Source organism: Protobothrops mucrosquamatus, unplaced genomic scaffold (assembly GCF_001527695.2).
Source record: "Protobothrops mucrosquamatus isolate PMUCROS unplaced genomic scaffold, P.Mucros_1.0 scaffold803, whole genome shotgun sequence".
Classification (NCBI taxonomy): domain Eukaryota; kingdom Metazoa; phylum Chordata; class Lepidosauria; order Squamata; family Viperidae; genus Protobothrops; species Protobothrops mucrosquamatus.
Window position 1 is genome coordinate 84,367 of NW_015387069.1, and position 13,643 is coordinate 98,009.

A 13,643-nucleotide genomic window follows, 5' to 3' on the forward strand; every position below is an offset into this window, starting at 1 on the left:
CTTTGCGCAGCGCCTCCACCACCAGATTCTGGTATTCTTTCAGCGCTGTCATGTGGGCGTCATCACGAACATTCCACCCTGGATCAGTCTCTGGGGCTTTAGCCAAAACCACTGCTTGCAAATCCTGGGCAGCTGGATTCCTATCCCTCACACACGTTCTAACAGCCGCTCTCCACTTTTCCTTTTCCTCAGGCGTTAATAAGGTATTTAACAGCTGCTGAATATCCTGCCACGTGGGATTGTGAGTTTGCATAATGGTCTGAAACAAATCTGCCATTTCCGTTGGCTTAACAGTTAAAGGACCATAATGCTGCTTCCAATTCAACAGATCTGTGGTAGTGAACAGAACGTATTGGAAAATGGATTTGATCTGTGCAGCTCCCTGCTGATCCATTACATGCTGATCCATCTGTCTCAAGGGAGCAAGCAGCTCCCCTCTCCTTGCCTTAGACCTGGTCATTACTCCCGTCGAGACTGCAATCTCAGTCTCCTCACTTCCCTCTTCAGACAACTCTTCAGCTTCCCCTCCAGGGTGATCTCTCACCCCTCCCTTTTCTTCCTTAGGAGCAGTCGGCACAGACTTTCCCCCCCTTCTTCTCACCACTGCTTGCACGCCTTCAGCCTGTGCCGCAGCCCCTGCCCCAGGCTGAAGCAGAGGAGGTGCTGCCACAGGCTGGGGTGGGGGTGGTGGCTGTGGCACATACGGAGGGGGCCGGAGCACTGCTTCCTCTTCTTCTACCAAAACCTCCTTCCTTAAATCTGACAGCTTTGTTTCTGCGATCTTCACATCCTTATATTTTTTCTCCACTGCTTTCAACTTTTTCCCTTTTGGTCTAACTACACACAAACGCACCATTTCAGCCTGGCATTGTAGTAGATCATCTGCCCTTTCTGCTACTGCATCCCCCCACTGGTCTATGTACTGGAATTGATTAGGATAATTTTCTTCATTAGCTGCAATCAGTGAGGTCAAATCATCAATAAGCTGGGTATTAAACGTTCCCTCAGGGGGCCAGCCTACATCTAAATGAGGCCACCAATCTTCACACAGGAAACGCAGCCTATCCTTAGAAACTGGGGGATATGGCACTTTATATTTGGTGTGATTGAAATAGTGATCAAAACCTTGTAACATACATTGAAGTGGTGTGCTAGGCACACTACTTTTCCCTCCCATTCTGGTACTAACACTGCCAACGCCACTGACCTACGGTGCTGGAAACTCGACAGTCACCAATAGGAAATGCAGCAGCAGATGGCTTAACCTCCCACACACACCCTAACACAGACTTCTTTAGGAACGACGTCCCGAGTCTAGGGGGGCGATCAATCTCCCTCTTCTATCTTCAAACGAGATAGGTACTTCCCCAGTTTAATACATACTTGCCTGAGGCGTCTTCACACACACACGTCCTGGCCAGGAGCAGTTCAGACCTCCTTTCCTTCCCCCAAGGGTTCTTGGACTAGCTATCAGCACCGTCGGCTCCACAGAGAAGTCACTTCTGTCTCCCGGAGGGGATTCCCCCGTGGTGCCTGGAGAATGTTTCAGGAGTGGCTTCCCGTCGGGCCCGAGGGGTCAAGCTGTCCTCAGCGAAACATCGCCTGGCCTTTGTCCCATCTGGGGTGCCAGGAAACTGTTGTGGAAATGAAGGAACACAAGCCAGCTCTTTGGAGAAGGAAAGTTTTAATATGCGCAGGTTCAGATGGCCAAAGCCAATACAAAGATCTGAACCCCAAGGAGCGTCCAGAGTACACATATATAGGTTATACAACGTATGCATTTCCTGACCCCGCTAGGCCCCATATATGGTAATATGTTAAACATTGTGATCTCAGCATTCCTGAGAGTATGGAAAAGTACCAGACAGTTGAACATTGACACAGAGATAAAAATAGTGAATTGGCTACTAAGCAAAGCAAAAACAGGATATGGGTGAAATATGGCTGCAGCAGTCAAGGACAGTGTGAGAGAGCATTATCTCCAGACTCAGCAATTTTTGGAATGCCTTGTGACCGGTCCACCTCAATAGAGTGGTGGAATATAATTTAGGTTTTTAGAAAAAATTTTCTTTTTCTTTTCTTTTATATATTTTACCTACTCATGTAGAATAATATATTTTGTGGAGTTAGAGATACTAATATTTGTTTACTTATATCTGAATATTATCCTGGGATTAGGTTTGGGAAGTCCGGGGGGGTGGGGGGTGGGGGGTTTCTCATATAGCATTGTGTAACATTTGTGATGTTTTTTTTTATGATGAAAAATAATAAAAAAATTTATATTGAAAAAAAAACACAACAATATTTGTACATGTTTTTGTACTGCAAATCCCACTAAGTGATATAAAGAAGTCACATGTTTCACAAAAGGATTACATGCTTCCTTTTCCAAAAGGTTTTATAAATAGATTTTAAAATATAAGAAATATAATGAAGTTTCATGATGTTTTTGTTTGGTTCTTTATATGGTCATAGAACAATAATATTCTGAAAATAAATCATTAGTGGTTGTATAAAAGAAGACCTTTAATTACAAAAACAAAGCAGTTTCTGAAAATAAAATATTGCTCAAATAAGACCCTTGCTTAAAGCACTTAGAAAGGCTTTTTTAAAAAACTCTTTTAATTTTTTTTATTAAAAAATGAAATAGTTCGCAACATAAAAGCTCAGTTCTAACTTTGAAGCAAGTCTTGTAAATGAAATACTGCACTGAATACAGGATTTGACCTGAGATAGGACTTAATGAACTCTTGAAAATCAAAAAATAAAATAAAACTGAGTTTCATTTGAGCATGGAGATGTTGTTTCTTGGCAACAATGTGAAACTGATTTTCTATTGTTTTCATGTAATATATATGTTCCCCTTCTCAGCCTAGTCTATCATTTTGAGATTATTTTTTTGTGGTCTCCCATTCAAGCACTAACAGATCCAACCAGATCTAGTCTCTAAAATCAATCAGAGTTGGTTAGAAGTTGAGTATGCTGTGCTTTGTTCTGACTAATCCAGTCTGTACTTTGCATTTTGACATGTTGTAGCTAGCATTTTTTAACTAGACCATTCAGTGCAAAGAATCAAATGCCCCATCCTCCTGGGCTTAGAGCTCTTTCATGAAACCACGTGGCCCCTTTGCTTGTAAAAGAAAACAATTGTTTTCATTTTCTCCACATCTGGAGAAAATTCTACAAATTTGCAAAACTGAAAGAGGCTTATGCGAAGAATTAGGTTCACATTGGGTGATGGTTGCTCCTGCTCTTTTTTATTATTTTTCTTGCCTTGGTGCCTGGACTAGAAAAACATGCATGAGAGCAATGTTACTTCAGCTTTCTTTAAGTCCATCTCAAGAGCTGCAGTCAAAAGCCTCAAAAAACAAGGCTTCAGCATTTACAATTTTTCCATTGGAACCAATAAAATGGCAAGCCTTATCCATGGGAAAAAGAAATTGACACTGCTCAATTTAGGCTTAGTCTTTCTAACCTTCAAAGTACTAAAATATTGCCATTTAATTAGTTGGGAAAGGTTGTTGAAGGTAGTAATTTTGGAAATTTGATATTTCTTACCACTATTTGATAATAAATAGTGAATCACAATAAAATCCAAAATGATGTAATGTGTTGCAGTGGCATGAAAAAAATTCCACCTTTTCATAGTTGTTTTGCAATGGTCATGCACATATATAGTATATAGGAATGGCTATTGCACTATGATGTTACCATATGTTTTCAGCATACAGTATGCCTCTCTGCTGCTGGATACCTGCATTAGAAAAGAGCAAATGTACAAATGTATATGCAGTTTCTGAGTGCTGTGGAACAGGTTTTCATTGAGGATATCCCTGTACTTTGCTCCATTTAGCTTTTCCTCAACCTGAGCAGTCTCCCAGTCCCTGCTGCCTCAACATTTTTAACTAATGGCTTTAACTAATTTAGAGACAATATTCCAGTATTTGAGGGGCTACCACAAAAAAGAGGGGGTAAACCTATTTTCAAAATCACCAGAGGGCAGGACAAGAAACAATGGATGGAAACTAATCAAGGAGAGAAGCAACGTGAAATTAAGGAGAAACTTCCTAACAGTGAGAACAATTAACCAGTGGAATAGGTTGCCTTCAGAAGTTGTGGCTGCTTCATCAGTGGAGGTTTTTAAGAAAAGACTGGACAGCCAGTTGTTTGAACTGGTGTAGGGTCTCCTGCTTGAACAGGGGGTTGTACCAGAAGACCTCCAAAGTCCCTTCCAGCTCTATTCTGATTGATTGATTGATTGATTGATTGATTGATTGAATGGTTGAATGATTGAATGATTGAATGATTGAATGATTGAATGATTGAATGATTGAATGATTGAGATTAACAGCTGCAATATTTTAGCTGGAATTTTATTGCTGGTTTTCAAGAATTTCTGGACCTTACATCTTGTTTACAAGGTACCTAATAGGTTTATCAGAAATATTCCTAAATTCCCTGTTTTGAAGAAAGCTAAAGTTAATGACTTTACAGGAAAACAAAGTGCCAGTTATGCTGTCCTTGTTAGCCAGAAAACTGCCAATAACATAATCCTGACCCAGCTATATGAAAAGGCATTTTCACATAGATTGAGTGTGTGGCTGCTGTTCCGAAGATAATAGTTTACTCTGTAGTGGTATTTATGAAACCCCAGTATTTAATCATGTTTCTTTTAATCTGGAATGTGTAAATTTATGGGATATTCTCCATTCAAAGTCTTTAAAGTGTGTATATTAATGTATATTGCCATTTTCCTTGACTTTATGCATCCATCATATTCCAAAATGTCAACCAACTTAAGCCTTGAATGTGTTTTGGGCAGAAGAAATTAACTTGAAAAGATAAATTACCTTAACATTATGCATTTAGTAGCATTTGTAGGGGTCAGTAATGGCCCATCAAATGCCTTTATTGATGCAAAAGAGATTTACTTCAAATGAAATAAACATATTTGCAAAAAGAGTCACCACTCTACATTTCCTTAAAAAAAAAACTCAAATAAAGCTTTCCTGCATAGCAATAAACACCACAATAAACATTCTCATGCTTTTTTCCCCTCCCGTTTACTCGATAAATATTAAACATACACTTCAGGCCTCATGCTGGCTGAAGGGCAATGTTTGAATAAGGCTGTGGAAGATGACTATAATCAAAAATCAGAAAGAAAAGGAACTCAGGGAATATTTCCAGTCCGTGTACAAGAAAGAAAAAAAAACCATGAGAGAGTTTTCTGGAAGCTGAACACAAGGGATTATAAAATGGACCATAAAAGAAATTGCAGGGATATGGTACTTAATGTCACTGGCTTACATGTTCTCATAACAAGTAGCATATCTCTGAAATTGTTACACACTCTCGCCTGAGAAACATATCCACATGTGTTTTTCTGAGAACTATTTTGGTTGTTGAGTGTCCCAAAATTTGCCCTATTTTCCCTATTACATGCCTATTTTCCTTATTGCATGCCCTGTAATGTTTTAAATATATTCAAAGATGAGGATGAAGAGATTCCATAGTAGCCTATCGGCATGGTAAAGTCATTTTTTGTCCCATTTCCCACCTCTACTCATCCACAACCATTTGTATTCAAATCCGAGATAATTGGAAGAAATGGACATTGCCCTTAGAAACAATTTGGTGCTTGTTAGTATAGCAGAAAGACTAAGGTTCTTCATATCATCATCCCTCCTCGGGCATCAGGTCTGTGCAAAGCAGCTGAGAGGGCGCATTACAAAGTACATTAAAGTAAATCAAACATCCTTCCCCCAAAGCATTAGATCAGCTGTGCCCCCCCCCAATGCCTGGCCCAGCTGCTTCAAAGCCTTTCCACTGTTGTCTCTCCATATGTATGCCTACACAACTACTTATGTTCCCTGACAGTCCCAGCAGAAGTGTTGTCTGTGCAAATACAGGCAAGCAGAGACAAGTGAAAAGGCTTTGAAGTAGTTGCATGGGGGCCTCCCATGATTGCAATAGTTCCTTTGTAAATACCAGCATGCTAGAGCAAATAGGGGGTGGGATACTTCAGTGCAGGGTCCAGTGGGATTTCAGCCATTTCTTGCCTTATTTTAGGATTTCACACTTTAAAAATAACATTTGAAAGATTATTTTTATAAGATATAATTCACTACCTTTGTATTTCATATCAAATATTTGAAAAGTAATATAAGTTCAGAAGTTCCTATCATTAAATTGTTTTCACACAGAACATTTGGAAGAGGGGGGAGGAGTCATTTTCTACAGTAGGAAAGGTATTGTACACATGGTCATTTGAGTCTTTGGCCTTAATTTAAAAAAAAAAGTAATAAAATGTGTGAAGTCTTTATTCTTCTGGATATTGTACTGCTAAAGATATAGCTGGATTACTCTGGTGATTCTGGGAGCAGGTTCAGGGGAAGCTGACAAAGACAGGGGCTTGAGGTCATGCCCTTTGAAGATAGGCTTGGGGAATTTGGTAAGTTTAGTTTGGAAAAAAAGAAAACTGAGGCAGAACATGATATCCATGTTCAGGTACTTAAGTGTGTCATAGGGAAGATGAGCAACAACTACTTTGCATTGCCACAGAAACCAGAATGGCAATTATACATTGCACCAATCTAGATTCTGTTTAATTATAAGGGAAACCTTCCTAGTGGTAAGAGCTGTATAATAGTTTACCCAGAAAGGCTTTGGGTTTCTCAGTCTCAATGGTTTAATTAGGTTTCATTCATACTGCTGAGGGTTGAACTAATTGAATTCTTTGGTCCCGTCCCTATCCACTATTCTATGACATGATGATAGATTGAGGATGGATATGCTCTGACTCAGCTAAGTTCTTGTTGATGTGTAGAATCCCATGCCACTTGTCCAATGCATTTGCTGGACTATCTACATATGGGTCTAATTAATATATAAACTGTTGCTTAATACTGGATTGATGTCACTATCCATGTTACAGTAGTCAAGAAAAAATATATTAGCACCTTCTTAGGGTATTTTTTCTTTAATAGAGACTCATGAATTTTTTTCTTTTGTGACGAAAAACTGTTAAATCATCTGAAGTATAAAAGCAACTTCCATAGTTTCATAACAAATATTGCTATGCTGATTAATAGCAACAGTCAGAATTATTAGTTAATAAATTTCAGTTTGTTACTGACGTGGGCACACAAATTGAGAGAAATGTATTTTAAAAAAACCATGATCATCTTTTTCATTGATGTCTAATTTCTTCCTGTAGCTTTTAAAAGATGTTTGTTGCTTCATTTCTTTCTGCCCTTTGTTTGTGTGTATCCTGTAATTGTAGAAAAATAAAGATGAAATATTAATTATCAAATGGACAGGATGCTATAGTTAATTCTGCCTTTATGTACAAACATGTCCTATACACCTTCTGTTTTAGTATAGAAGGTCATAAATTACAATTTCTGATAAAAATGGCACTCACAATTAAGACAACAATGTCAGTGAAATGAAATTAATAGTGCAAAATGCTAATTAAATAGGCAAATTGTCTTTCTCCTCATAAAAATGTATTAGCCAGACTCATATTTACTCTTCTTCTGTTCTGAAATTAGTGTGTTCCTTGAAGCTTATGGTAAACTGTAACAGTAATGAAGCAGAAAAATGATGAATGTTAAAAAATTAAGGTAATCCATGAATGGTAATAAACGCGCTCCTCCTTTTGGGGCCCATGTACTTTTGATGAGCTAGTGAAGTTTTAACCTCTGTAATTTAAGACAGAGAGGTTTTATTTCTTTCAAGCTACAGTGGAAATAATTTCCTTATCTATCATTTAGAATGGTTTAATACTTTCATTAATCCACACATCATAAAGCAGAAAGTGATTTTTATACCTATACCAATCACTTTTTGTGGCTGGCTGCAAATGGAAAATGGCTGTTTTTCTGCTGATTCTGAATTTAAACTTAAGGGCAGTATCCCCACAAGCCTGAGTAATTGTGGAGGCAAAGATTTAAAGACAGAGAGAAACACTGTCATCTCTTTCTTGCTGTTATTGGACTTATTATTGGCTTGGAGAAGAAATAAACGAACAAAGCAAAAGGAAATAACCTCAGAGAAAAGAATGGAGCCCAAGCATATTGATGTATGAAAAGGAAGCAATGCCTTGGAAGCAGAGATATAATAGTGATTGATTATTAAGTTTTCATTCATAGAATGTCTATTTCTCTTTAATTTTTTTAAATACCCTATAATGTTCTTTTTCTGCTGATTCTTTGCCAATCCAGGAAATTTCCCAGTCTGATACTAATTAACAATGCTATGAAACATAGTTTGGTTGCTCAGCAAAAGTTTTACAGTCATTATTATCAGCTGTAAAGTATTTTTAATCTCATACCATACTATATCATTGGTATATATTAATTAAATTATTTAGAACAATGGATAAAACAATAATTAATAATTGCTAGTTTTTTATTTCTAACACCAAATGTTAATAACTATACCAGTTCATATTACACCAATACTGAAAAATCTATACCACTTGTCAATTATGTCCCTGCTCAGTTCAGGATTTTGACCTTTGAAGCCATAAAAGATCCAGTTATCTAACAGACTGCCTCATTATGAACTTGTTCAATTGTTATTATCTGCAGAAAAAAAAATTGGAATATAACTTAAGCAGAAGATATTTCTTCTTGAGCTTACAAGGAAAGGCTGTCTCTTGTGCCATAATACATTGGTAAGTAGAGTGTGTCAACATCACTATGTGAATGAAGGACATGATTCATTGTCATTATTTTTATGGTCCTTCTATCCAAAGCTTTTAGTTCTCTTCAATCAATAATGACGATGATGATGATGATGACAACATGTAATGAAGCATTTCCCTTCTAATGCCACCAAAGAAATTAATCTTCAAAAGGTTGAAAAATTCTTTGCATATTATCTTGAAAAATTAAATTCTGTATCTCATGCAGTAATATTGTATAAACAGAAAATGATTTCCTTAAACTCATGCAAAAATCTATTAGTTCAAACAAAAACATACCATTTCAACCAATTTCACAACGCATTATGTGTTGTTTGATTTTATAATAATACATCATCTTAATCTAACAGTATCTACCACAGTTGCGCTTATCTTTTAACTTTTAGATGTTTACCACAATGGATTTATCATTTCTTTAAATAACTGAGACTCTATCTTGTGCTTGAGAGTTATATGCATCCAGTTGGATCAATTTATAAACGATCATAATAATCAACCTTCATCCAGTATTATCCAGTCTCATTCTTTATATTTCTGTAATTTCTTCATTTTTGTAGGATTGAGGACGAAGACCTACAAGCCACATAGAGCAATAGCACTAGCATGGTGCTGTTAGACTTATATACCACTTCACAGTACTTTTCATCCCTCTCTAAGCAGTTTGCAGAGTCAGCATATTGCCCCCAACAATCTGGATCCTTTTTTTACCAACCTCAGAAGGATGGAAGGCCAAGTCAATCTTGAGCCAATGAGATTTAAACCGCTGGCAGTCAGCAAAATTAGCCTGCAATACTGCATTCTAACCACTGTGCCACCACAGCTCCTGTATGGAATATATAGTTCTAAAATAGAATTAAGGAAGCAGGATTTATTCTTATTCTAAATCCATGCATTTTGTTATATTTGGTAGAAAACAGCATTTTTAGGCTTATACATGATTTAAAATATATTTCTCCTTATGGTCTAAAATTATTGATGTAGCACCTGATTACCAGAAAAAGAAAACACTATAAAGTAGAACAAAGAATGACACGTACATATAAGAAAAAGTTCATTAACAAACAAGGTACTACATTTCTCATTTGTTATGTCTTTGTTGTTTTATAACACATATTTTAGATAGCCAGGGATTTTAGAGAAGTATAATCTCAAATACTGAGAAGGAGTACTTCAGAAGACTATACACTCTCCATAACTGTATTGATGCATTGTACAAAAACAGAATAATGAGAAACTTAGTCAGAATCCTCTTTATGTAGAGCAGTACCAAATGCTTATAGTGGTACATATATACACATGTATAGTGTTCCCACTTAAATTAAATTAATTTGGATATACAAAGGATAGCAAACACAGTTGTTACTAGTAATTCACATGTTTCTTAATGGCCTCCATTATTCTTTCTTCTTAATAGAAATGTTTTATTATGAAATCATGTGTGCCTGAGGAGAGTAATATGAGTGTAAGTGCACTTATCTTAAGTTATTGTGTGATTACAAGAAAAGTATTTAATGCTTTTCTGCCCCAAGTATACTTTTCTCAGGGAACACTATGAAACCAATAAATAAGATAGCTTTAGTTTTAATTCAATTTCATCCTACTCAACTTCCTTTATATTAAAAATAGATTACTCAAATTGTTGTGCCATTGTAAGCTCTAATTCATCACATTAAAAGTTGTTCTTTCCACAGTTGACTAGCATAGCTGAAATGCATGCATAAATTTAGAAATAAATTTATTAATAAACCTAGCTTGGATCCACTGATCTTTCCTTTTCTTAATTCTGCAAAAAAAGGTAATTAATTTGATCTTACATCATTAAACATACAAATTAGACTAGAAGAATAAAGATACAGTCCGCTGCCTACTGTGATTTCTTGGTTCTCAGTGATTGCTTATGCAAAAAATAATCTATAATAATCCTTCCCACTATGAGCACCAATCTCATAAAGAAAGTGACCTTGATGGTATTAACAGAAAGTTAATATCAAAATGAATCTTGTAACTCTGCTTGTTTTGGATCACATTGAAACAATGCATGCAGTCCTCCCTTTAATTGTAGTAATATTTTAGCAATTGATTGACAAATTTGTTTGCAATACCAAGGTTTCTGCCTGCATAAAAATGTTTAGGTAACTGAAAAGGCATCTGTTCCTGACTATGACAATGTCAAAATAACAAAATATGTGTTGTGATGTCATGACAGAAGCTATCTGTATCATGGCATTGAATTAAATGTGTTACAGGTAGAATTTGCCTTCTGACATCATGAAACAGATTACATCACTTTCTTTACTTCATAGAAATTAAAAATATTCTCTACTGACACTGCTGAAAAAATAAAGCCGAGGTACCCAATAATTGTTATACTCAATTTTACACTTCTCTTTCTTTCAAAACTGCCTTCCATTCACTTTTCTCCCAACATTCATTTTAATTAGTGAGAGTAGATTGTGCACTTTGCTTTTATGTTTGATTCATCATTTAAGTTGGGTTTAACCTTTGTCCTTTTTGCCTGGAAGTCTAAATATTTCTTTTAAAACCTTGTGTTTTCAAGCATTAACGAACAAAGCATCTTTAGAATTAATAGTATATCTTATTTAGTTCAATGACTTGATTGCATGTAACTCTATCATGTGCATGTTGACATGCTTTATAAGACCAAGCCATTTTCTTACCACTCGATAAAGCTCTTAATAATGTGCCATGAGATTAGAGAGTGGTTTGCAATGAAGTGGTATTGATGTAGAGATATTTTCATTGAGCAGGACAGATATTTGCTAATAAATAGCATCCTTAACCACCTTTGTAAATTGTGAGAACTTGTAGGAACATTAAATCCAGTGTTAAATAAGTGCATGGCCTCAAAAGAGTAACATTGTTCAGTGTTTTACTCTTGACAAAATGTCTGCAACATTAAGGCACTCTCAGATTAGCAACCTATAATTATCAAGTTGTGCTTAGAAATCTAAGATAAGAGGTTTGCTATAGCTTTCCAGATGTACAACCTTTTCTCTATATACACAGATTTGATCCAGCTTTTCTACTTCTAAATTTTCCCTCTTAATTTCTAAAAGAAGAAAGAAAAGAAAAATGAACTCCAATAAAAGAGTAAGAAAAATATTAATAGAAGCTACTGTAAACCTAAGGGTCTTCTAATCCTTTTCTGTTTCTGGATTCACTCAAGTGTTGTTCAAATCATTCCTTACACTTCAATGATTACTTTCAAACATGGTCAGATCAAAGGTATATCTAACCCTGCTTTCCATAATGGGCAGTCAGAACCTTATGCTACAGCAGGCACATTAGGTTTATAGCCTAAATCCTCCAAGTGAAAATGTATACGATTTTATCTGCAACAGTATTATCTAATATTATATTATAATATTAGGTGCCATTAAACTCAGTGACTTCTGAAAGAAAGATCTATAGAAATTAACTGCATATTCTAGAATCAGCTTCAGAAAGAGCATAGTACCGAATATTTGTAAATACTTTTGGAGACAAAAATTATTAGCCTTGGTAAAATCTGCTATTGAACAATGAGAAGGAAGAATCTCTTTCCTTTTTCCTTTTTTCCAAATATTGTTATTAAGAATTGTACAGATACTTAATAAATTATACAGATACAAACTAATACAAATTAAAAGAATAGAAAAAATGAAAAGTGCATAAAAATAAAAAAAATAAATAAGAGAATATAAAAGTCTCTTTCTTATATGAGTGGATTTAAACTTTAAAATTAGTTTTATTTGGCTAATATAATGAGATGTATGCAGACATGATATGACTAAAATGATTGTGTGAATATTAATATTATCTTAATACTCTAATTACAAACTGATTATAATTAAATAATCCACAGAAGGTTTGTGTGAAGGGAAAGAAAAAATATATATAATTTAAGTATGTAAAATGTAATTGAAGAGAAATTTAATAAAATAGCAGAAGAGTTCATTTTGTAATCTTCTTATCATTATTTTTCAATTAGGTAAAAAGATCAAAAAGATGATATTCTAGATCAATGTCATTTTATCAATAGGAGCTCCTGGTGTTATTTGAAAGAGCTACATGGGTCCTTTTATAAATACTATTAATTAATCATTTATGTTGGTAAGAAGATGTTCCATCAAAGATGGCACAAAATATACCACAAAATGACTGAAGTGAACAGATGGAAAGAAATATCATTATAAAAGCACTTGATCTCTTTCTCTTTCATCTTGGAATATGATATATAATGCAACAGAAGGAAGAATCACTGGCAAATTACATATACTTCATAATTTCCAAAATGGAATCATCACAACAGTTGTTCTGTTCAAATAATGAAACTGCACACTTGATATGGCAGCATCATAGATTCTACATTAGACATAGCAAAAAAGTGTGACCCACATGCTCTTCACATGGCATATTCCAGTTTGATTTCTTGATGTAAATATAGGAATGAAATATTTTAAAAGTTTGGATATGTTTATTCACCCTGCTGAACTTATGGAGCATCTTTGTACAAAGTTCTTGAATTTCTAACTAGATATAAAAAAAATGATAGTTCATAAATTAAGGAATTAAACATTTACTGTATCACTTATCTACAGTATCTCCAGAAATTCCCAAAATCAAAAATTAAAGGGTTATTTGGACAGAACAACTACTCTGATGATCCCATGTGCTTCATCCTCTATTTTTGGGATGATAAATTGTCAGTTAGACTTGTCAAAAACCTTTTTGATCCCCCACTTGGCACAGAGTTTGTCTCCCAGTTGATGTTAGGGTAGTTAGTCACACATTACTACTGTGGTGTGTTTCCTGCACACCTTAGCTAACTGATTAGCAAAAAAGACTATTTCCTCCTTGATTGGGTGGCCTGTAGTATACACCTAAAACAATGTTTCTTTTTATATCAAGCCATGTGCATTCAATTCAC

At 35.4% G+C, this 13,643-nt stretch overlaps 1 protein-coding gene across 1 annotated transcript in view; it reads right to left on the minus strand.

Moving 5' to 3' along the window:
* The window catches only part of LOC107290004, a gene marked incomplete at its 3' end in the record, with an annotated part of 5,540 nt that extends 4,363 nt beyond the window's left edge, over nucleotides 1–1,177 (minus strand). The window contains exon 1 of the mRNA XM_015818842.1: nucleotides 7–1,177. Within this exon, the coding sequence (XP_015674328.1) occupies nucleotides 7–1,177 (1,171 nt within the window). The remainder of the gene's footprint in view (nucleotides 1–6) is intronic.
* Nucleotides 1,178–13,643: the final 12,466 nt, after the last annotated feature.